This window comes from Spermophilus citellus, assembly GCF_964194105.1.
Source record: "Spermophilus citellus genome assembly, chromosome: 18".
NCBI classification, from domain to species: Eukaryota; Metazoa; Chordata; class Mammalia; order Rodentia; family Sciuridae; genus Spermophilus; species Spermophilus citellus.
Window position 1 is genome coordinate 56494421 of NC_138200.1, and position 25671 is coordinate 56520091.

The window sequence follows — 25671 nt, forward strand, 5'->3', positions numbered from 1 at the left end:
TTTTTTCTGTTTGCCTGTCTTTCTTTTTTGTGTTGGTGCTGGGATTGAACCTTGTGCCTGCTGGGCGAGTGCTCTATCACTGAGCAATGTCCCTAGCCTCTTGACCTTATACTCATATTATCTTACAAGAGTCAAGGCTGTATAACACATTTTCAGATATACAATTAAGCTGACATATGGAGACTGAAAGAACTACTAAAACATATACTTCCGAACCTCATTCCCCAATAAAAAAGAAAAAAAGTAAAACAATAGTCGAAAGTAAGTTCAAAGGGGAGGTTGTAAATTAAAAGAAACGATGAGTGTAGACATTGATAAAATATGGTGGCAAATTTAGTTAGATATTGATTATAAAAAGTTAAAAAGATTATATATATATATATTTTAAATATTTTTTTTTAAAGAGAGTGAGAGAGGGGGGAGAGAGAGAGAGAGAGGGAGAGAGAAAATTTTTAATATTTATTTTTTAGTTCTCGGCGGACACATCTTTGTTGGTATGTGGTTCTGAGGATCGAACCCGGGCCGCACGCATGCCAGGCGAGCGCGCTACCACTTGAGCCACATCCCCAGCCCCAAAAAAAGATTATATTTAATATATAAGTCAAATTACCTGAACAAGATAATAAGATGTGGCAATGTGCTCAATAAATAAAATGATACTTCCTTGGGATAAAAGAATAGAGACACCAAATAATTTAAACTTTATTAGAAAAATTGTCAAATATGAATTTAAAAATCTTAAAAGAGTAGTCACTAAAGGAGAAAAGAGAATATAGAAAACTAACTGTAAAACAAGGCAGAAAGAATTAGGAAAAAGGAGCAAAATAATGTGGTAAATTGTTACACAACTAATGGTAGAAATAAATCCAAACATGTCAGTAGTCAGGTTAATTGTGATTGTAAGATTATGTTATTTAAAATACTACAGTTTGCTGTTTGTAAGATACATACGTGGGCTGGATTGTGGCTAGAGTGCTTACCACCCACTCATGGTCCACTGAGTTCAATCCTCAGCCCCACATAAAACAAATAAATAAAAATAAAGATATTGTATCCAACTGCAACTAAACAATTAAAAAAAAAGAGAGAGATACTTAATGCTTACTCTGAAGAGGTTGAAAGTGAAGTGATGGGAAAATATTTACTGGTCAAATAGAAAGCAAAAGAAAATTAGTGTGGGGGGTTGAGTGCTCGCTCACCATGCGTGAAGCACTGGGTTCCATCCCCAGCACCACATACAAATAAAATAAAGATATTGTGTCCACCTATAACTAAAAAGTAAATTAAAAAAAAGAAAATTAGTGTGGTTATATGTTATATTAATGACATATGAAACTTATTTATGAGTATGCAACAGAGACTTTTATCCAGAATATATAAAAATCTTATGCAATTAAGTAGTAAAAAGAATAATAACCCACTAATGAATGGGCAAAAATGATTTGAACAGATCCTTTACCAAAGAAGATATATTGATAATTAACACCTGAAAAAAAGATCCTCAACATATTAGTCATTAGAGAAATGAAAATGAAAACCACAGTGAGATGCTATATACCTCTAAAATGGCCAAACTTAAAAGACTGATGAACACCAAGTTTGGTAAAGACATGGAGCATCTGGGATATTTATACATCACTGGTGGAAATAAAATTACTTTGGAAAGAGCTTGTTCCTTTCTTGTAAAATTAAACATAAACTTTTCAGATGACCCAACATTCTACTCCTGTTATTTGCCCAAGAGAAATGAATGTGTGTCCTTATAAAGACTTGTAAGTGAAGTTCATAGCAGCTTTACTTAAAATAGCCCAGTTGTTTTTAGCTGGTGAATTGATAGATAAATGTGGTATATCCATACAATGGAATTCTACTCAGCAGTAAAAAGGAGTGAGCTACTGACACTCAAGGACAGAGATGAATCTGGAAAGCATTATTCTAAGTGGAAAAAGCCAGACACAAAAGTTCATTTTTCATATGACTCCATTTATATGACATTCTGAAAAAGGTACAAAACTATAGTGAATGAAAATAGACCAGTGATTATAGGGAAGGGATTGGCAAAGGGCACAAGGGAAATTTGGGGGATCATGGGGTTATATGCTATTATAAAAACTCATCTGACAGTTCACTTAGAATCGGTGAATTAAAAAATAAATCAGTGGATTTTCTTTTAGGTAAATTACATTTTAGTAAAATAGAATCCCCCAAAAGATTTGAGTAAATAAAACATTTGTAGGGATAAAGAGACTAACCAAAAAAGGACGAAAGGAACATTTTACTGTATTTATTAATTCCAAGGTTGTACATATATAACAATATGGTCTAATATAACACAGAATATGAATATACAGAGATATTGACAAATTAATTTGTAGTGGGAGATTTACCAACCTTTCCCACTATTTGACATTAATTGATTCTATGTACTTTACTGTGTGAAACACCCCATAATAAAACATTTGATTATTCTAGAAAATGATCTATTCTTCATTTCAGTAAGGATCCTTTGTTTTGACACAGACTTACTCAATGGCAGTGATTTATTAGTAATGAAAAATGGTTATGTTGTGATTATCACAATTGAACATTAGGAAAATTGCTTAATTTCAGTGAGCCTTTTTAATATGATTCTTTTTTGTTCAGAGTGTTTTATGTTTCTGCCATTTGGTTCAGTCTTTAGTTGGCACCAGAACCCTAATGGTTTACAAGTATAACTTGTAAATTCCCAGCTTATTTGTCAAAATTCAGTAGCTATGGCATATTAAAGTAAGATGCCAGACAAGACATAAAAGGTTCTGTAACTATTAAAAAAAAAAAAACCTATATCCTCATCAAAATTGTATAGGTTGGGTTTTTGGAGATTGGGAGGGAGTTTTTTACATAGCTGCTTTTGTGCCTTGAATTCTTATCACTATCCCAAATAGGAATGAGGAGAGGTTCTTGCCTTTTCTCAAGCTGGGGACTCAAGAGAGCTTGATAAAGGTCTTCTGCAGTAAGAGGACATAGTTTACTGGTGTCCTGCCTCCTGACTTTGAAGTGTTGAGGACAAGAGTTATGCTGCATAGCTACTGACAGAGCAAAAACACAGCTAATGTGTTGTGATCATTGTGTATTTCTTGAGTTAAAGAAGCAGGGAAGCTGGGAAGAGGAGAGGGAGAAGGAGAGAACAAAAGAGGAGGTGAGAGAGATAAAGAGAGTGCATGAAAGAGCAAGCAGTAGCACAGGGCACACAGGCTTTCTCATAGATGCTTAGAATTTTATCACCCCAATCATTTTTATAACCAAGAAACCCTTCATTCCTTAGCCATTGCCCCTCAGTTCCTTCCCTAACCCTATGCAAATATGAATCTACTTCCTGTCTTTATAGATTTGCCAATTCTGGACATTGCATATGAATGGAATAAAAAAATTGTGGCTCTTTGTGATTGGCATTGTTTACTTAAGATGTTGTTTTTAAAGTTCATTGGTACAGTACATGTATCAATATTTGTCCTGTTTATGGCCAAATGATATTCTATTTTATGGATAATGCCACTTGTGTTTATATATTCGCCCATTGATGGACATTTGGATTGTTTCTACTTTTTGGCTATTATGAATAATGCTGACATGAACTTTCATATACAAGTTGTTCTCTTGGACATCAATGTAAAAATGGAATTGCTTGGTTTTATAATGACCTTGTGTTTAATCTTTAGAGGAACTGCCAGAAGGTTTTCCAAAGCAGCTTCACCATTTTACATTCCCATTAGTAGTATAGAAGGATTCCGGTTTCTCCACATCCTTACCAATATTTACACAACATGTGTTTTTAATCTGTGTTTTTAATTTTAACTATCCCAGTGGATATGAATTGGTATCTCATTTTATATTTCCCTGGCAGCTAATGATGTTGATTATCATTTCATGTACTTATTGGTGATTTTATAGATCTTTGGAGAAATGTCTATTCAGACATTTTTTTGCCTTTTTTAAAAAATTGGGCTTGTTATTGCCTTTTGCTTTTTGACCAGGATTTCTTTTTAGTGGTTCTGGTTTTCTCCCCTCCTCTTCTTCAGATAGAAGAAGTGAAACGCCGGCAGCATTCCCTTGCATTCAGCTCAGCTGGAGCCCAAGCTCAGACCTATCATGTCAGCTTTGAGTCTTTGGCTGAGTACCAGAGATGGCAACGGCAAGCATCTAAGGTGATAAGCTCTCAAACATCCTGATGTGAAGATAAGAATGTAGAAGTCCCTTAGAAGTGTATTTTGAAACTTATCTTAGTTCTAAAACAGCAAATTATAACTCTTAATTTTATTTCTTAATATATATTGAATAAAATAATGGAATCACACTAGATCCTTAACTTATTATTTATGCCCAGTATAAAAATGCTATCAAAAGTGTTTTCAGGTGCATTTACCTCTGTACCATGTCTGCAAGGCAGGCCTTGGAAGAAATTATGACATAACGAGATTTGACCCAAGAAGGAATTGAGAAATGATGAGATTTACGTGGCTTTCATTCTGTAATAGTAGTCATTGGTTGATGGAACTGTTCCCTAACTTTGTAGGCCTGTGCTTTTTGGTCTCAACATATTAAGAACAGGCTTGATGAGCCACTTCAAATTAGAACTTACTGATGGTACAATGACCTGTAAATTATTATTGCTATATGCTGAGGATAGCCTTTGAGCATTATTTCTGCTTTTTAAAGATTAAAGATGAACTACTGTAAAAGTGTACTGTGATTTCCAAACTCTCTTGTTTGAGAATTTGCAGAAATTTTCATAGTATTGTTATTATAAAGTGAATTGCCATCAAAACATGAGTGACTTTTCCAGTGATATATTGTTTGTTCAGATACATTTTCATAATGCATATTTTTAGTAGCATACTATTATAGAAATAAAAACTTTGTTTTGGTTTCATTGAAGTTTTTTGTTAATGTATTGATTATAAAATATGCTCTGAATAGAAGTAGTTTTCATTTAAAGTAGCTATTTTGTTCTTCTGCCTTTTTAAAGAGAAGTTAATGAATGATTTTGAGCATCTTTGGCATGTTTGGCAGTGTGCTATGTGCTTGGTTATTTAACTACTTACCCTCACAACATATGATGAAACTGCTAGTAAGCAGCAGAATCTGTGTGGCTCCAAAAGGCATTGTCTTTTCATGCTGTCTCTCAAAGTTTTGTACAGTTATTTTGAATCATTTTAATGTTACTTCTTGTGTGAAATGTCAACCTTCTCTCTTTATGATATTATATTTTTTAAACCCTTGTAGAGACTTTGCAGTTTATTCCTTTGTTTTTCAAGCACCTTATGGTTTTAGAGAAAAGTAAAAACTGAAACGTTTTATAAGTGAATAATTGGATTTCTTTACCTTTTTTTCTTTCCTGGTCTTTAGTCAGTGCTGTTTGTATAAATGCCATTCTGTCCTGTGTTAGATGATAGACATCCAGTACTAGCTCAGAAGGCTCTTCTCTTGAACCTTCTTCAGGTGGTGTCCCAACGAATCAGTACTGTGGATCTTTCGTGTTACAGCCTTGAGGAAGTTCCTGAGCATCTTTTCTACAGTCAAGATATCACCTACCTCAATTTGCGACACAACTTCATGCAATTAGAAAGACCAGGGGGCCTCGACACACTCTACAAGTATGTGGAGAATAGGTTTCAGGTCAATATGTTGGAACTATATTGTAATCAGTATCTTAGTGGTCCAGGCCTCTAAGTCAGCAAGCTTGTGTTAGTCCATTTCTCGTTTCTCATAACAAAATACCTAAAGTTGGGTCATATATAAAGAAAAGAGGCTTAAATCCAAGAACAGGCAGCTCTGTCAATTCATCATCTGATGGGGGCCTCTTTGGCTGCATCACATTATGGCAGAGGCCATCATGATGGGAGCCCATGTGAGAGGGCCAGGAGGCCAGAAGAGTTCAGGGGGTCAAGCTAGCTCTTTTATGATAATTCATTCCGTGTAGAAGGTAATTTACTTCATGAGAATAACATTAGTCCCTTCCAAGGGTAGCACCCCTAGTGACATTATTCCCACTAGGTCTCACTTCTTAAAGTCTACCACTTCTTAGTTCTATCACACTGGGGCCAAGTTTCTAGCATATGAAACTTTGGGGGACAAACCATGCCCAAGCCATAGCACATTTCATTATGTGTTTGTACATATATATATGTGCATACATGTTTTTTCCCTGCAATTTCTACTCATTTTTGAAGAAGAAGCAATATTTTTCACATAATTTTCCCACCTCTGTATTCCTCCCCATAAAACAGATGGTAGATGCAAATGTTCTCTTATAGAGGCAACAATGAATTGTCATTGATTTGGATAACCTTTTTATATAAGTTATTAACAATGGTACATGAGCTGCAACCATGTTGAGAGATTCAGTATATGAAAACTTTTGAATAAAAAATATCAAATTTAATTGATTTCAAGCAGACAGGCCTAATTTCAGGAATTCCAGAAGCAGGACTTTATCTTTCCTTTGTACCTGCTCCTGCCAACTCTGCTCAGTGATGAAACCTCTCTTAGAATTCTAACAAAGGAGCCATTTCAACTCTACAGATCTATGACCTATATATTTTTCCATCTCTTTTATTAGAGTATGTCCCCTCATTCCTACATTTTACTCATCCAGCTTCATTCCTCCACTGAAAATTGGAGGGCTGAAATCTGGGTATGGTGGTTCATGCCTGTATGTAATCCCAGCTACCTGAAAGTCTGAGGCAGAAGGATCACTTCAGCTTATGAGTTTGAGACCAGCCTGGGGATATAGTGAGACCCCATCTGAAGAGAAACAAAACAAAACAAAACCTAAACCAAAACAAGCAAAAAATGGATAACTGTGAGTAAATATGCGGTAGAAGTGATTATATGGGTTTGGTGGGGAAGGGAGAAATTCTGATCAGAAATTTTAAAGACTGCCTTAGTAGTAGAGCCCTTGCCTAGCATGTACCGTGCTGGGTTCAATCTCCAGTATTGCAATTGCTAGATAGATATGGATTAATTAATTCTGGAGTCAAGGTACCAAATCAAAGGAATAATCAGTAATCAGGGTCATGTCATCTGGAAATCAAGTTGGGAATATGGATGAAGAGCATTGGAATGAGGTCCCAAGGATTCAGATCAAGGAACAGGTGATAGGATTTTGTCATAGAGAACACCTCAGCCTTGTCTCTTGTACACTATAACAACAAAGTGACACTTCCATGTGACTCCTTTGGATCCACTTCATGATTATGCTATCTCTGGGTAAGACGGTCTCAATACTTTTACTCCCACAGTCAAAAATAGAAGCACTAAAAATTCATGTTGCATATCATACCACATTACAGTAAAACACTTGTTGTATACGTGTGTTCAAGCTCAACTGGCCCGTACATTTCAAGTGACATTTGAACCAACATAATTTCGGTATTAAAAAAGAAGTTTTTTTTTTTTTAATTTGTAAATTTTTGGTTATAGATGACACAATACGTTTCTTTTATTTGTTTACATTTTTTATGTAGTGCTGAGAATTAAACCCAGTGCTTCACCTGCACGAGGCAAGTGCTCTGCCACTGAGCACAACCCCAGCCCAGAAGTAGTTTTTTTTTTAATATTTTTTTTTTAGTTAGAGATGAACAAAATAACTTTATTTATTTTTTATGTGGTACTGTGGTTCACGCATGCGAGGCAAGCACTCTACCACTGAATCACAACCCCAGACCAAAAATAAGTTTTTTAGAATTGGATTTGATCTATATATTTGTTAATTATTCTTGTATCTGTGAGTTGATTAATTTTTAACCACTTTAGATTACATGTTAGAAATTTAATAACAAAATATTCCAAGTATGACTTTATACAATAGAATTGTCCAGCATGAGTTGTTCTTCAAGTTTTCTGCCTTTTGTTTGTTTGTTTGTTTTGCAGGGCTGGGGATCGAACACAGGGCCCTGCACATGCCAGGCAAGTGCTCTATCGCTGAGCTACATCCCCAGCCCTAGATTTTCTGCCTTTTATGGAAAAGAGATTCCTGTCACACTAGACCTGGTTTCCTTGATAGCATGGACTGCACATTAGTCCTTTTAGTATCCTCTGCCCACATGCTTGGCATGTAGTAAGTGCTCATTAAATATTTTTGGAACAAATTCTGGGATGGACACTTAAAACAGATCATTTAAAATAGATCATGAAAGACCACTGATGTCTCTTCTAAAGATATATGACAAACTTTTTGAAATACAGTATGGATTTTTGCCTTTGCCCTTTAGATTTTCTCAACTGAAGGGTCTGAACTTGTCCCATAATAAACTTGGGTTGTTTCCTGTATTGCTGTGTGAGATTTCCACCCTGACTGAGCTCAACCTTTCCTGTAATGGGTTTCACGACCTGCCAAGTGAGATTGGCAGTCTGCTAAAGTAAGTGTCTAACTTTTGCTACATTGCTCTTTTTCCTTTAGAATAAGGAATCTGTCTGGCATTTTTGAGTGAAGGTAGAACCTTGAGTGCTGGCATTGAAATAAGTCATGAAGTTATTAGAACTCTAGTTAGCAGCAGTTTTTAATGCTGGAGATCTCTGATCTCCATGATTGCAGTAATGACCAGTCCCTGTACTTGACCAGCAGAGATCCTGACTCCAATGTCAAAGGCCCATCCTTGGAAGTAGTATCTAAGTCATCTATTAAGTTTCTGTATGTTGAGCGTTAGGAGGTTTTAACATTTTGGGATTGATAATGAATGAAGGGCTTAAGTCAGAATTCATAACTCTAATTCTGTGCAATTGAATAAGATCTTTCCTAAAGTAGATTGTTATTTCCCCCTCCGCAGTCTTCAAACCCTCTGTCTTGATGGCAACTTTCTGACTACTTTACCTGAAGAATTGGGAAATCTGCAACAGCTTTCCTCCCTTGGAATTTCCTTCAACAACTTTAGTCAAATTCCTGAAGTTTATGAGAAACTCATAATGGTAGATAAAGTGGTTATGGCAGGAAATTGCCTAGAAGTCTTGAACTTAGGGGTGCTGAACAGGATGAGCCATATCAAGCATGTGGATTTAAGGTGAGGTCATTCTTTACCAGAGCTTCTTTATCTTGACTTCAATGGACCTGTATGTCTTCTCTTTATAAACACTCCTTTAAAATATTGGGATTTTAGAACACTGTAGAAATATTTTCCAAGTTATAGTAAAATTTAATTTATCACCCACTAGCAGAGAGATAAAGGGTCAGATAGGTGGACCACGTGATAAGCATCAAATTGCTTTTGACAGAGGTGGTTCTCACCCTCCAGCAATATTTTATGAGAATTTTCTTTTTTTCTCATCCTTATCTACATTGGATTTTTAGTAGTCTTTTTCCTTATTGTCAGTAGAAGGTGGGAAATAGTATTTTGTTATAATAAACATTTAGTTACTGGGGTGAGGTTGAGTATGTTTTTTATGTGCATATTATTAGTGGTTTGTAATTTTCTGTAAATAACTATTTTTCTGTTGAGTCGTTGAATTTCTTCTTAATAGCATTGTATTATAAATGAAATGTTCAAGGCTTCACTACTAAGAAATTTTTTAATAATCTTTTCCTAAAGGAAGGTGGCGAAAGACACCTGAGTGTTCTATTATTTACAGGGAGCTATTAACATGCCTTGTAAAAATGTAGCAAAAGACAGAATTATTGAAATATAGGAAAATGAGAACAGACCCATGTGCTTTGAATTATATACTTGTATAGAAAAGAACTGAGAGGCCCTTTTTTAGAGTTTGTCGTTTTTTGGATTATGGAGGACTTTTTTTCCTGTATTTTTTATTAGTACATTATAATTATTTATAATAGTGGGATTTATTGTTACATATTCATACATATACACAATGTAATAATATAATTTGGTCAGCATGGTTTCAAGGTTTCAAGTTTGCCTTCGAATCCTTCAGTATAGATACAGATTATTTTCTTCATTAGTGTCATGTGAGTCTTAGTCCTACAGCAGCGGGAGGAAGAAGAGCTGTTCCCTTTTGACTGCTTAGCTACCATTCATTGAAAAGCATATTCAGCTTCTCATTTTTTTGCTTCCACCTAACCTTAATAGGTATTTGGATATAAATGTTTTCCTTCTCTATATTGAATTTGTATGCGTATTTGCCAGTCTGGATTGTCTAATTTAGCTGCACCTTGAGCTCTTTGGTTATAAACCATCTGTGGTTATTTCTGTACCTTGCAAAATGAGTCAAGTAGTGAAAATTCCTAGTTGGTTTAGGAGGGAAAACAGGACTGTCATATTTCTTTTGGTAAACACACTTAATAGAATTTATTTATGATTATTTCCTTATTTTTGAATATTAAGGATGAATTACTTGAAAACCGTGGTTATTGAAAATCTGGAGGGAAATAGATACATCACACACATGGATTTGCGGGACAATCAACTGACTGACTTGGATCTTAGCTCTTTATGTAGCTTGGAACAGCTGCATTGTGAGCGGAACCAGCTGAGGGAACTGACACTCAGTGGCTTCTCCCTTCGAACTCTGTATGCCAGTTCAAACAGTGAGTTCTCTCTCCAATCTCTTGTTTTTTTCTCTTTCTTGTGTGAACTTTCTAAGAATAATGGTGTCTGTGGTCCTCAGTCTCTGCAAAATAGAACTTGTTGAAGCTTAGCTTTATGGGTTTTTTTCCTTAATATTTATTTTTTAGTTATAGGTGGACACAATATATTGTGTTTTCATGTGGTGCTGAGGATCAAATCCAGTGCCTCATGCATGCTAGGCGAGCACTCCCACCTCTGAGCCACAACCCCAGCCTTTAGCTTTATGTTTTTTTTTTTTTTTTAAAGAGAGAGAGAGAGAGAGAGAATTTTTAAATATTTATTTATTTTTTAGTTTTCGGTGGACACAACATCTTTATTTTATTTTATGTGGTGCTGAGGATCAAACCCAGAGCCCCGTGCACCCCAGGTGAGCGCGATACCGCTTGAGCCACATTCCCAGCCCAAGCTTTATGTTTTAACTTTGTTGTCAACACTGGTGACTGAGATGTTCATGAAAAGACATGGCAAGACTCACTACAGGAAAATAAGAAGAGGTATTTTTAAAAGTAGTGAGTATGGACAAATATATTCAAAACCAAGTATTAGTAATAGTGTAAAATAGGTTGGCAAACTATTGCCCAGGGGCTAACTTTGGCCCTCTCTCTCTCTCTCTGGTAGGGTTTGGGGAGTCCTGGGGATTGAACTCAGGGACACTCAACTACTGAGCCACATCCCCAGCCCCATTTTGTATTTTATTTAGAGACAGGATCTCACTGAGTTGCTTAGCATCTCGGTTTTGCTGAATCTGGCTTTGAACTTGTGATCCTCCTGCCTCAGCCTCCTGAGCTGCTGGGATTACAGGTGTGTGCCACTGCGCTCAACCTCAATCTCTTTTTGTATAGTTCATAAACAATGGTTTGCCCAGTGGCTTGGGAGATCTTGAGTTCAAAGCCAGCCTCAGCAACTTAGCAAGGCCCTAAGCAACTCAGCGGAATCCTGTGTCAAAATAAAATATAGAAAAGGACTGGGGTTGTGGCTCAGTGATTGAATACCCCTGGGTTCAATCTCTGGTTACCCCCTTGCCAAAAAAAAAAAAAAAAAAAAAAGAGAGAATGGTTTAATGATTGGATTTTTAAAAATCAGAACTATACTTAATGATGGGAAAATTATATATGAAATTTAAGTGTCTATATTCATAAAGTTTTATTGGAACATAGCCACACTGATAGATTTACATATTGTTTATGCATTACTGCTTTCATATTACAGTAGCAGAATTAAGTAGTAGTGGGAGAGACTGCTACGGTCTACAAAACCTGAACTATTTACTATTAGACTTTTACAGAAAAAAAAAATTGCCAATTCCTGGTCTGGAAGCTTGTGCTACCTCAGTTTGAGAGTGAGAAGAAGCCCCTTTAGGGAATTGTTCCAAGAATATTTGTAAAGGGCTTCCTATCTGTTGATGCTATTCTTATGGACAATTGAGAAGCCCCTTTAGGGAATTGTTCCAAGAATACTTGTAAAGGGCTTCCTATCTGTTGATGCTATTCTTATGGAGAATTCTTATTGTAGAAGTTATAATTACTTTTTCTATGTTTAAAGAAGGAAAGGAAAAAAGTTTAATTTCACTAAATGTCTGAAAAATGCAAATTTATTTATTTTTCTGTTTTTTAAGTTATTTTATTTTTTTAATTATATTCAGGAGGATATTTACCTTTTGATATGTATAGTATTTTAATTCTTAAAGAGTGAAGCATACACAGTGTAATTCTTATAATACATATAGAGCACAATTTTTCATATCTTTATGTAAAGTATGTTCATGCCAATTCATGTCTTTATACATGTACTTTTTTTTGCATTACAATTCTTACTACACATATATACCACAATTTTTCATATCTCTGTATATAAAGTAGGTTGACACCCAATTTGTGTCTTCATACATGTACTTTGGATAATGATGTCCATCACATTCCACCATCCTTGCTAATCCCCTGCCTCCTTCCTTTCCCTTCCTCCCTCCCCTCTTCCCTATATAGAGTTCATCTATTCATCCCATGTTCTCTCTCCCTACCCCATTGTGAGTCAGCCTCCTTATATCAGAGAAAACATTTGGCATTTGTTTTTTTGGGATTGGCTAACTTCACTTAACATTATCTTCTCAACGCCATCTATTTACCTGCAAGTGCCATGACTTTATTCTCTTTTATTGCTGAGTAAAATTCCATTGTGTATATGTGCCACATTTTTTAAAATACATTCATCCACTGAAGGGCATCTAGGTTGGCTCCACAGTTTAGCTATTGTGAATTGTGCTGCTATAAACATTGATGTGGCTATGTCCCTGTAGTATGCTGTTTTTAAGTCCTTTGGGTATAGACCAAGGAGAGGGATAGCTGGGTCAAATGGTGGTTCCATTCCCAGATTTCCAAGGAATCTCCATACTGCTTTCCATATTGGCTGCACCAATTTGCAGTCCCACCAGCAATGTATGAGTGTGCCTTTTTCCCCACATCCTTGCCACACTTATTGTTGTTTGTCTTCATAATAGCTGCCATTCTGACTGAAATAAGACGATATTTTAGAGTAGATTTGCATTTCTCTAATTGCTAGAGAAGATGAGCATTTTTCATATATTTAGAAAAATGCAAATTTAAATTATACGATTTTATACTCATCAAAGGAAAAAAAAAAGATAATGCTGAGTATAACCGAAGATGGGCAGAATCATCTTCAAAAGTGCCGCAGTCTGGCTGGGCACAATTCAGGAGCCACTTGTCAAAAGAAACTAACTTTATTTTTAGAATTACAAACGCCAAACAAAACAGCTCCTCAGGAAAAAACCCTCAGAGCCCAACTGCCACCACCGGCTTCCCCAAGCCTCTCACCCCCACACAAACCTCACCACCTCCCACAATCCTCCTGGTCTTGAGGCTGATTGGCTGGGTTGTGTGGGCGGAGCCAAAGAAGTCCCCTAATGAGCAGCTCCGCGGAGGAGCCAATCAGCTAGATGTTGCTGGGGCCGCTGTGAGCCAATCATCAGCTGGCAGCCCAATGAACATCACCGCAGAGGAGCCAATCAGCTAGATGTTGCTGGGGCTGCTGTGAACCAATCATCAGCCGGCAGCTGGAAGTTTGCTGGCAGCTGGAAGTTTGCTGGGGCCCCTTTGGCTGTGGCTCTCAACAAAAAGCCCTTATGTGCGGCCAGTGAGGGTCAACTCTAAAATCTTGGAGGACAGTATGACTATGTGAGAGAAGTCCAAGGTCCACATAAGCCATTCCTAGTAGTCACCTTCTTGGAATATATCCCAGATATGCTTATCTATGTACAAGGAGATGTGTACAAAAAGTTCACCACAGTGTTGTTATAGTGAAAGAATAGGAACAAAATAGGACTACTAAAGGAAAATGAGCAAATCAGTAGTAATGTGTTTATGCAATAGAATATTGCTCAGCAATGGAAATGAATATACTGTCTTTGTGTATGAATAAATGTCAGAAACTTTGTATTTATTTATTTATTTAGTGCTGGGAATTGAACCCAGGGGTGCTTTACCACTGAGTTATATCCCCAGTCCTTTATATTTTTTATTTTGAGATGAGGTCTTGCTAAGTTGCTGAGGGTCTCACTAAGTTGCAGAAGTTGGCCTCAAACTTGTGATCCTTCTACTTCAACCTCCCATCTCTGGGATTACAGGTGTGTGCCACCATGCCTAGCTCTCAGAAACATTTTTGAACAAAAAAAGTGCATAATTATATGGGACTATTATAATTATCAAAATTTAAAACACAGAAATATTCCTTTTACCTATGATATAACAGCATGAAAGATTCCATGGAAATGCTAAAAATTATATTCAGGAGGATATTTACCTTTTGATATGTGTAGTATTTTAATTCTTAAAGAGTGAAGCATATTAAGGCAGAGGGTAGATTTGTTGAAATTTGGATAATGGGTGAGAACATGTTCATTATTTTATTTTCTTTGCTTTTCTGTATCTGTCAATACAGATATAGGATAATAGAAAGTTAAGAATTTCTGTTTTCCTTGCCTTTTATCATGTTATAGAAGCTCTAAATTGTGGTTTCAGGTTAGTTTTCAGAATAGGGTCAAAATTGATGAGTGTTGACTGGTGCTTTATATCAATACCGTGATATGGTAGTAGGTCCTTGCCATGAAGAGATTCCTTATCAGGTCCATCTGTGTCTATAATGTGTCTAGAAAGTCCAAATGCCTGGCCCTACTGCAAAAGACATTGATGTATAAGCAGTTCTTAGTTCTGGAAATTCTGTCATAGCAGTATTCTAAATGGGGCTTATTCGAGGTTAGCCCTCTGATTAAAGAATCCTTAAATTCTACAACATGGAAGAATTCACATAAACAATTACAAAATAATTATAAAATAAAGAACCTAGCTTTACAAAAAAAGTTAGCCAGATGATCAGTTAACTTTTTTATAAAAGGCACTCAGCTTTACTAAGTATTAGGGATATGCAAATTGAAAACTCCTAGGTAATGACACTATATACCTACCAGAATGCTTAGAATGAGTGTGGCAGCTGATGAGAATGGGAATTAGTAGAGCCACTTCAGAAAACTATTCAGTATTTTCTGACCATGTGCCTGGCACAGTGGCTCATGCTTATAATCCCAGTGGCTTAGGAGGCTAGGGCAGGAGGATGCAAGCTCAAAGCCAGCCTCAGCAACTAGCGAGGCCTAACCAACTCAGTTAGACCCTGTCTCTAAATAAAATACAAAAATAAATAAATAAGGGCTGGGGATATGGCTTAGTGGTTGAGTGCCCCTGGGTTGAATCTCCAGTACCAAAACAAAACAAAAAAACTTGAACATGTACAGTGTACCTAGGAGTTCCTTTCCTAGGTTCATACTCAAATAAGTGCTGATATTAGTTCATAAAGATATGGACAAAAATATTCATGGAACCACTGTTCATCGTTACTCTGGAAAAGACTTAAATGCCCATCATCTCTTAAGTGAGTAAATAAGTTGTAGTATATTCATTCACACACAAAAACTTCATTCAGGCAGGAGAATGAATGAATTATAACCATATGCTTCAGTATGAACAAATCTCACAAGTGTAACGTGGAGTGAACAAAACCAGACCAGAAATACTGTATGCATTTGCTTATATAAGTAGGCCTTCTGTGGTATTCAGAGTCAGGGTAATTAATGTTGCCCTTGATGATCAGTGAGTGGAAAAGGAGGTGAGTGGATCTTTCTGGGAGCTGATAACATCTTTTCTTGATCTGGGTATTGATTCAGCTTGTGAAAATTCAGTGATTTCTACACTTTAAGTTTTGAGGGAGGGGATGGCCAGCATCTCATTAAGGAGTCCTTTTTCCTTCCCAGAATAGTCCAAGATACCCTAAAACTTACAATCTTAGATAATTAGTAAGTCACAAAATAAAAATACTCAGAAATATATTTACAGAATGCAAAGCCCCTGATAAATCTAGTCCACATGGGTTCTGGAACTAGACAAAGGGAAAAGGACTCCAGTAGTTTATTTAAGGGGCTATATCAATGGTAGGGATAAGGTTTCAAGGGCGGAGTCTTGCTTCATGATGTCTTTCAGTCAGTAGGTTGATTGACATCTTGGTGTAGGTCACACCCATCTCAGGTGCTTGTGTGGGCCATGGCAGAGCAGGAAAGAGATTCACATTGTGCCTGGGCAGTTGATCAGAAGAAATGTCCACTGGCTTTCCCAGACACCAGATGTCCCTATCGACAAGGCTTCCATATGTGAAAATCCACATCCAACCCATGGATGGCTTGTGACACTTAAGATTATTCTGTATTTATGTTATACATTAATTATTGAAGTTTAGATATTGCCAGCAAAAATTCAGTTATTAATTTTTTCAAGTTAAAACACTAAGTAGTTAACATTTAATAACTGCCAGATCCATTATAAATCCAGTGCTTTACACGTAGTCCTTCAATTAGTTAAAGATTTGTTTTTCAAAACAAATTGGGATCAAGCAGTTAGTCAAAATGAGCTTCCTGGTAGTTTTTATCTTTAGTCATCTCAGAAGACATCAGTTTGTTTCAGTGATTTCACTAAGCTGCTTTTCCTGTGTTTACTACAAGTTGCTTTCTTTTTCAGAGACCTTCATTAATATCTGTTTGATTTTTGATAGGACTGACTGCAGTAAATGTCTACCCGGTGCCCAGTCTCCTCACTTCTTTGGAGCTCTCCCGGTGAGTGTCTTGTGAAGGTAGGAGCATGTTTGATCCTTACGAATTAAGAGAGATGTGTGGATTCTCTAACAATTTTGAGGTACAAGAAATCTAAATATATTGAGATGTGTGGATAACCTGGAGAAAGGCAAAAGGATGAGTTAGAGGAATAAATCTAATGACTATAGTGTATACAGTTAAAGGGAAGATCCTCTTGGAATGGAAAGGTGCCTGTTAACTATTCCTCCTTAAAGACTGTGGGTGTAGGAAGAGATAGAACAAAGGTAGCCCATCATCTTCATGGTAGTGATTTTCTTTTTGTCAACTAGAATTAGGTAATTCTTGATTTTTTTTCCATTTTTTTGTTGGTGCATTATAGTTGTGCATAATGGTAGGATTTGTTAGTATGTATTCCATTGCATATGCACCCAATATAATGTGACCAATATCATTCCCTAGTATTTCCCCTTTCCTATCTCCCGCCCCTGATCTATTGTCTCTCTGAACTCCATTCTGGTGACCTCCCTTTGATTTTCATGAGACTCCCCCACTCCCATCCACATCTTTCTGAGATAAAACATACAACCCTTGGCTTATTTATCTTAACATAATGTTCTCAAGTTCCATCCATTTTCCTGCAAATGACACAATTTTATTCTTCTTTTTTGACTGTAATTCTTGATATTTAGATAGTGATTTGAAAAACTTTTAAAATTCTATTTTTAGTTTTTTGCTTTTCTTGTTACCCATCTTGGCCTGATTTTTGGAGACAACTTTGGTGAGGACTAGTCAGGACTTCCCTACTCATGCTGGTTGGTGCCCTTTAACTATACATTAGGCTTGTATTGTTTGTTATCTGGAATTCTCATTAGTTTTCCTTTTACCATGAGTTTCACTGTACTCTTTTATTCATTCATTTTTAACACTGTGTTAGGAATTCAGAACTCTGTTGAGTTCACAGTCTAGTAGAGAGATCAACAGACAAGCAGAAACAGGGCCGCATTATAAGTGCTGTGATGCTTGAAGATGTTTCAAGAAGGCTTCAAGCAGGTTGAAGGGAAGTGGGCATGGTCCTTGTATGGTCAGAGCTGTTGCAAAGATTACATGAGATACTAGATGTAAAATACATAGTATCAGATCAAGTTTCTTTTTGTTGTTACTTTATTATTATTATTATTATTAACAAGCTATTATTTTAGATTCCATCCATTTCTTCCTAACAAAATCCCATGTGAGCTGGGTATGATAGTACACGCCTGTAATTCCACCTACTCAGGAGGCTGAGGCAGGAGGATTACACGCTCCAGAAGACTTATCCATTCTTAGCTTCTTTCCTCTGTTCAAGGCCAGTCCAGCTATCTATAATAGGCCTCTGACCCTATCTGCTCCCACTGCTCTGTACTTGCTCTATTAGATGCTGTCCTCCTCCTATCTCATGTGTGCTCAGTGTCTTCCTTTTTCTCAGTCTTTATACACATTTATATCTCTTAATAAACAAAAAAGTTAGTTTACCTTACAGCCCATCTAACTACTTTCTATTTACTCTCATCCCCTTCTTATGCAAATTTCTCAAGAGTTATTTGCATTTGTTGGCTCAGTTTCCTCATTGTCTGTATCCTATCCCATCAGTAGCTCACGTTAGACTTTCTTTTGTGGAAATTTTCTGTGTTGACCCTTGCTGTCTTTTCTTCAAACATACTGTTTCTTTAGCTAGTTAATACAATCTGTGTTTTTTCATGTCACATTATCTGCTGGTTCTTTATTTTGCATATTCCTCTTCCTCAGCTAACCCTTTAAAGGTTATTCATTCCCACTGTTCTATCTTTGGCCCTCTGCACCTGTCATTGAAAATGATCTCATTTACTTCAGTAATTTCAGCTATACTCAAGTATCATTATCACTTAGATTTCTAGCCCAGTTTCTCTTTTCTCAGGCTCAGACCCATGTGTCCAATTTTGTGCTAGATATTTTAATGTGTACCTTCCCAGGTGCATCAGATATTTGCAAAATTAAACTCATTGTCCACCCCCTTTACCTGCCTTATCTTGTTTGGTCTTGTGTATTTTACAGATTTTGGCATTATCTTCTTCCCTTATCATTTGGGCAGAAGGTGAAAATTTTTAATTCTTCCTTCTGCTTTTCTCCTCACATCTAATTCATTTTCAGTCATTTTAATTTTTGCCTCTCAAATATTTCTATAATTCCTTCTCCTCACCTTTGGTGCCCTCTAACTATATATTAGGCTTGTATTGTTTGTTGTCTGGAATTCTCATTAGTTTTCCTTTTACCAATAGAACCATGTCAGCCAGACTCCATGGTGACCGAGTTGAAGTGCAAAGCTTATGTTGTCTGTTCACTTCTTTTTTTTCTTCTTCTTCTTTTTTTTTATTGGTTGTTCAAAACATTACAAAGCTCATGATATATCATCTTTCATACATTTGACTCAAGTGGGTTATGAACTCCCATTTTTACCCCAAATATAAATTGCAGAATCACATGGGTTACACACTCACATTTTTACATAATGGCATATTAGTGACTGTTGTATTCTGCTACCTTTCCTATCCCCTAGTCTATTCACTTCCTGATGTATCCTTCAGTGATCCTGTACTTGCAGGATCAAGTCGCAGCCATCCCGACATGGTTTGGTTCTGGTTGCAGCCTCATTTTCCTGCTTTGTCTCCCACCACTTACTGTTCCAACATCACTAGACTGCTTGTTATTCTCTTCATGTGTCACATAATTTCTTTCCTTCTCTCTGTGCTCTGGCTTATGTTGGTACCCTTGCTTGGAATGTGCTCCTCATATAAGGTCATGATAAAACATTCCTCAAATACTAACCTTATTTCCTAGAGAGCTTGCCATGGTCTATTTCAGGCAAAGTGTTGCCTTCACTAAGTTGTCTAGCAGTATCTGTGTTTCTCTTATGTAGCACTTGCATCATTCTGCCTTATTGCATCAACCTGTCAATTGATAGAGACCTTGAGGCCTAGAGATACTAGGTTGCATCTGAAAACAAAACTCTACTAAATATTTGAGTTGAAACTCTTCCCCCACTAGTTACTTCTTGTCCCTGCCTCCACATTATCCAGTGTGTTAATTTTCCTGGGAATTTGCTTCTTTTTTCCCTCCTCATTACCAGTGGAATTCCTACTCATCTGCAAAGGTTTTAAAATTCCATTTCCACTAAATCTTTCTGCATCTCTCCCTCATCCCATCCCACTACATGTGTGATTTCCTACTGTTAAAAGCTACGTTACCTTCTTTAAACATGTAACAAAGTTGATCCAGTATTACTCGGTATATTCAGATACTTGTCTCTCCCCACTCTTCCAATTTAACATCATTCTCTAGATTACTTACTGTATTCCAGGTAGTTTACCAGGGGATGTCCTAGAGGATGTCCCTAAAGGGCTTGTAGGCTGGTTAACAGATACATTTTAGTCCATGAGAAGAGTTCCATTTGTCAGATTTCTATAGTTGTGACAAAATACCTGAGATAAAAAAGGAGGAAAGGTTTATCTTTGCTCACGGTTTCAGTCCATGGTTGCTTGGCCCTGTGTGGCAGAACATAACAACAACAGTGCATGGTGGAAGAAGTTGCTCAACTTATAGGAGCCAGGAAGCAAAGAGAGAGGGAGGAAGGGGCCAGGGTCTCATTATCTCCTTCAAGGGCACACGCCCCAATGACCTAACTTCCTTCCACTAGGCCCCACCTCCTTAGGATTCCAGCACCTCCCAGTGGTGCTGCTGGGTGGTAATCAGTCTTAAGCACATTGAGGATCCAAACCATAACAACTTGTCATCTTAAATGATACCATCTATTTATCTATCTATCTATTTATTTATTTACTTATTTATTTAATGCAGAAACCTGTTAGAGTGTGTTCCAGACTGGGCTTGTGAAGCAAAGAAGCTGGAAATACTAGATGTGAGCTATAATCTTCTCACAGAAGTTCCTATGCGGTATGTATACATAAGTGTATATATATATATATATATATATATATATATATATATATATAGAGAGAGAGAGAGAGAGAGAGAGAGAGAGAGAGAGAGAGGGAGGGAGGGAGATAGAGAATGTGTGTGTGTGTATTGTGTGTATTTAACTATTTCCCTAGATTTGGGTTACTTTCATTAGTTCAGTTGACTTTGAGGTGATGTGATGTGCAAAGAGGGATATAGTGATGGCTAATGCAAATGATAAGAAACTTAAAGGATTGTGTGACATGCATACTGATAACTGTGATCAAATGTTCAAAGATTTGCTGGTATGTGTTGGTGATATGATGGTAATAATAGTTAATTTTATAGGAAGACTTATTATGAACTGAATAGTGTTCTAAGAACTTCACTTTTATGATCTTACCTAGTCATAAACCTTATTATAGGTACTGTCATCCTCATCTTTTAAATGAGGAGACCAAGGAGCAGTTAGGTAACTCATCTAACATATAACCAGGAAGCAATGAGAGCTGACATTTGAATGTAGTCACTTACTGCAGAGTCTCTGCTCTTTTTTTTTTCCCCTTCTTTTTTTGGGTGCCATGGATTGAACTCAGGGGCACTCAACCACTGACAGGGTCTCACTGAGATGCTTAGCACCTTGCTTTTGCTGAGGCTGGTTTTGAACTCACAATTCTCCTATCTCAGCCTCCCCAGCCACTGAGATTACAGGTGTGCACCACTGTGCCCTGCAAGTATCTGCTCTGATAATCATGAATCAGTATAAATTGTTTTAAAATTCAGAAGAATTAGAGAATGCCTCATGAATGTGGTATTCAAGTTGACCTTTACCAGGTGGTGGGATTTCTCTAAGTGGAAGGGAAAAAGTGGTGCTTGGCAGAATGTTGGGAGGAGTATTTTTATGTGTTCAGAAGCATCAAGATGTAAAATGTGTACTTGCAGGATCTTAAGTTAAACTAGAGCCTTTGTAGCATGGTAGGTCTGAACACAACTTCTAGAATCAGACTATAGTTCAAATCCAGACTGTATTGTTTAATATTAAATGTGAGATCTTAGGCAAAGTAAAGTCACTTAATCTTTCTGAATTTCATTATTAAATGGCCTAGCACATTTTAAGCACTTAATAGTTTTATGGTAATGATATTTTTATTATGAATTTATTAAATTGTTATTAATATTAGTAAATATACTGATTTTTTTAATATTAATAAATGCTATCTAGACTTAGAATCTAATTGTATTTATTCTGGAAAATGTTTTAGTTTAGATCTCCTCTCTGTTGCTTATCTTTCTGAATTCACTCTTTCTCAGAATGACTTTTAGTGACTTCCTTCTATTCTACATGGTGGATAATGCTCAGGCACTTGTTGGTGATTGTACAATCTAGAAGCAGTGTGTTTCTAATGATTGTTTGACTTTATTAAATAGCCCAGGACATACTTAGAAAGATATAAGTAAGTTCTTATTTGTTTCTTTGTACCGTCCCCCTTAGAATTCTGAGTAGCTTGAGTCTTAGGAAACTGATGGTGGGACACAATCATGTCCAGAGCCTTCCGGTGCTAGTGGAGCACATCCCTCTGGAGGTGCTGGATATCCAGCATAATGTTCTCACCAAGTTGCCGGACACCCTCTTCTCCAAGGCCTTAAAGTAAGTACCAGAGGATTTATGTTTTAAAAGAACAGAATCATTGACTGAACGCATTGCATTGATTTGTCATTGGAGTGATTTTTGGAACTGTATTTATCTGATAAATAACTGTGGGTGGAGACTTGGTTGCAGTTTTTTTTTAAATATTTTTTTTAGTTGCAGATGGACACAATATCTTTATTTTTATGTAGTGCTGAGGATCGAACTCAGTGCCTCACATGTGTGAGGCAGGAGCTCTACCATTGAGCTACAGCTCCACTGAGCTACAGCCCCAGCCCTTGGTTGCAGGTTTTTTTTTTTTTTTAATATTTATTTTTTAGATGTAGTTGGACACAGTGCCTTTTTTTAAAATTTTTTAATATTTATTTTTTAGTTTTCGGCAGACACAACATCTTTGTTTGTATGTGGTGCTGAGGATCGAACCCGGGCCGCACGCATGCCAGGCGAGGGTGCTACCGCTTGAGCCACATCCCCAGCCCAACACACAGTGCCTTTATTTTGTTTATTTAATTTTATGGGGTGCTGAGTATCGAACCCAGGGCCTCGCACATGCTAGGTGAGCGTTCTACGTCTAAGCCACAACCCCAGCCCCTTGATAGCAGTTTTTAATGAAAGAAAATATGGCAGTATCTCATGTGGTAGTAATCTTTAACTCAAAGTCATAACCATCAAACACTTTTAAGTTTTTGTGTTGTAAATAGTTTCAGATTGGTTGGGAAAGTTCACACTTTCATTGCAGAAAATGAATACAGTTATGACATTTAAAGAGAAATTGCAACATTTAGATATAGCTTGTTTGAGCAATTTTCAGCTTTTGCATTGTGCAGGAAAGGACGTATGGCTAAAATCAACTTAATTCTAGCTTTGCCAAACCATCTTCGAATTGCATCCATATTTGCACAATTTTTTTGGCTACCTACTTTGAAAACTATGCATTTAAAGGTAATACCCTTCCAAAACGTATTGTTTCCCATCTCCTTGTAAATTAACAAATAGATTATTTGTATTTTAAGATCTTTAATCAGGTTTACCTAATATGTATGTTATCTTTATTTTTTTTTATTTATTTTTTTATTGGTTGTTCACAACTTTACAAAGCTCTTGACATATCATACTTCATACATTAGATTGAAGTGGGTTATGAACCCCCAATTTTACCCCAAATGCAGATTGCAGAATCATGTCGGTTACACATCCACAATTTTACATAATGCCCTATTAGTAATTGTTGTATTCTGCTACCTTTCCTATCCCCTACTATCCCCCCCTCCCCTCCCCTCCCTTCTTCTCTCTCTACCCCATCTACTGTAATTCATTTCTCTCCTTGTTTATTTTCCCATTCCCCTCCCAACCTCTTATATGTAATTTTGTATAGCAATGAGGGTCTCCCTTCATTTCCATGCAATTTTCCTCATCTCTCCCTTTCCCTCCCATCTCATGTCACTGATTAATGTTACTCTTTTCTTCCTACTCTTCCTCCCTGCTCTGTTCATATTTGCTCTCATTATATCAAAGAAGACATTTGGCATTTGTTTTTTAGGGATTGGCTAGCTTCACTAAGCATAATCTGCTCTAGTGCCGTCCATTTCCCTGCAAATTCTATGATTTTGTCATTTTTTATTGCTGCATAGTACTCCATTGTGTATAGATGCCACATTTTTTTTATCCATTCATCTACTGAGGGGCATCTGGGTTGGTTCCACAGTCTAGCAATTGTGAATTGTGCTGCTATGAACATCGATGTGGCAGTATCCCTGTAGCATGCTCTTTTAAGGTCTTCAGGGAATAGTCCAAGAAGGGCAATAGCAGGGTCAAATGGTGGTTCCATTCCCATCTTTCCCAGGAATCTCCAAACTGCTTTCCAAATTGGCTGCACCAATTTGCAGTCCCACCAGCAATGTACAAGTGTACCCTTTTCTCCACAACCTCTCCAGCACTTGTTGTTGTTTGACTTCATAGTGGCTGCCAATCTTACTGGAGTGAAATGGTATCTTAGGGTGGTTTTGATTTGCATTTCTCTGACTGCTAGAGATGGTGAGCATTTTTTCATGTACTTGTTGATTGATTGTATATCCTCCTCTGAGAAGTGTCTGTTCAGGTCCTTGGCCCATTTGTTGATTGGGTTATTTGTTATCTTATTGTCTAATTTTTTTGAGTTCTTTGTATACTCTGGATATTAGGGCTCTATCTGAAGTGTGAGGAGTAAAGATTTGTTCCCAGGATGTAGGCTCCCTATTTACCTCTCTTATTGTTTCTCTTGCTGAGAAAAAACTTTTAAGTTTAATTAAGTCCCATTTGTTGATTCTTGTTGTTAACTCTTGTGCTATGGGTGTCCTATTGAGGAATTTGGAGCCCGACCCCACAATCTGTAGATCGGAGCCAACTTTTTCTTCTATCAGACGCAGAGTCTGTGGTTTGATATCAAGTTCCTTGGTCCATTTTGAGTTAACTTTTGTGCATGGCGAGAGAAAGGGATTCAGTTTCATTTTGTTGCATATGGATTTCCAGTTTTCCCAACACCATTTGTTGAAGATACTATCCTTCCTCCATTGCATGCTTTTAGCCCCTTTATCAAATATAAGATAGTTGTAACTTTGTGGATTAGTCTCTATGTCCTCTATTCTAAACCATTGGTCCGCCCGCCTGTTTTGGTACCAGTACCATGCTGTTTTTGTCACTATTGCTTTGTAATATAGTTTGAAATCTGGTATCGCTATACCACCTGATTCACACTTCCTGTTTAGAATTGCTTTTGCTATTCTGGGTCTTTTATTTTTCCATATGAATTTCATGATTGCTTTGTCAATTTCTACAAGATATGCCGTTGGGATTTTGATTGGCATTGCATTAAACCTATAGAGAACTTTTGGTAATATCGCCATTTTAATGATGTTAGTTCTGCCTATCCATGAACAGGGTATGTTTTTCCATCTTCTAAGATCTTCATCAACTTCTCTCTTTAGGGTTCTGTAGTTTTCATTATATAAATCTTTCACCTCTTTCGTTAGGTTAATTCCCAAGTATTTTATTTTTTTTGAGGATATCGTGAATGGAGTGTTTTTCCTCATTTCCGTTTCAGAAGTTTTGTCGCTGATATAAAGAAATGCCTTTGATTTATGCGTGTTGATTTTATATCCTGCCACTTTGCTGAATTCATTTATTAGTTCTAGTAGTTTCTTTGTAGACCCTTTTGGGTCTTCTAGGTATAGGATCATGTCATCTGCAAATAGTGATAATTTAAGTTCTTCTTTTCCAATTTTTATGCCTTTAATTTCTTTCGTCTGTCTAATTGCTCTGGCCAGTGTTTCGAGAACTATATTGAATAGAAGTGGAGATAGAGGGCATCC

At 36.8% G+C, this 25671-nt stretch overlaps 1 protein-coding gene across 4 annotated transcripts in view; it reads left to right on the forward strand.

Moving 5' to 3' along the window:
• Window positions 1-25671, forward strand: part of PHLPP2 (PH domain and leucine rich repeat protein phosphatase 2) — a 78171-nt gene that overhangs the window by 30842 nt on the left and 21658 nt on the right. For 3 of the 4 annotated variants that reach the window (XM_081274195.1, XM_081274198.1, XM_081274197.1), the window contains 9 exons: window positions 4059-4184; window positions 5479-5633; window positions 7912-7947; window positions 8253-8399; window positions 8808-9038; window positions 10317-10519; window positions 16668-16728; window positions 20578-20673; window positions 22169-22324. In XM_081274195.1, coding sequence (XP_081130321.1) covers window positions 4059-4184; window positions 5479-5633; window positions 7912-7947; window positions 8253-8399; window positions 8808-9038; window positions 10317-10519; window positions 16668-16728; window positions 20578-20673; window positions 22169-22324 — 1211 coding nt within the window. The remainder of the gene's footprint in view (window positions 1-4058; window positions 4185-5478; window positions 5634-7911; window positions 7948-8252; window positions 8400-8807; window positions 9039-10316; window positions 10520-16667; window positions 16729-20577; window positions 20674-22168; window positions 22325-25671) is intronic. The other variant, XM_081274196.1, reaches the window with a different exon arrangement.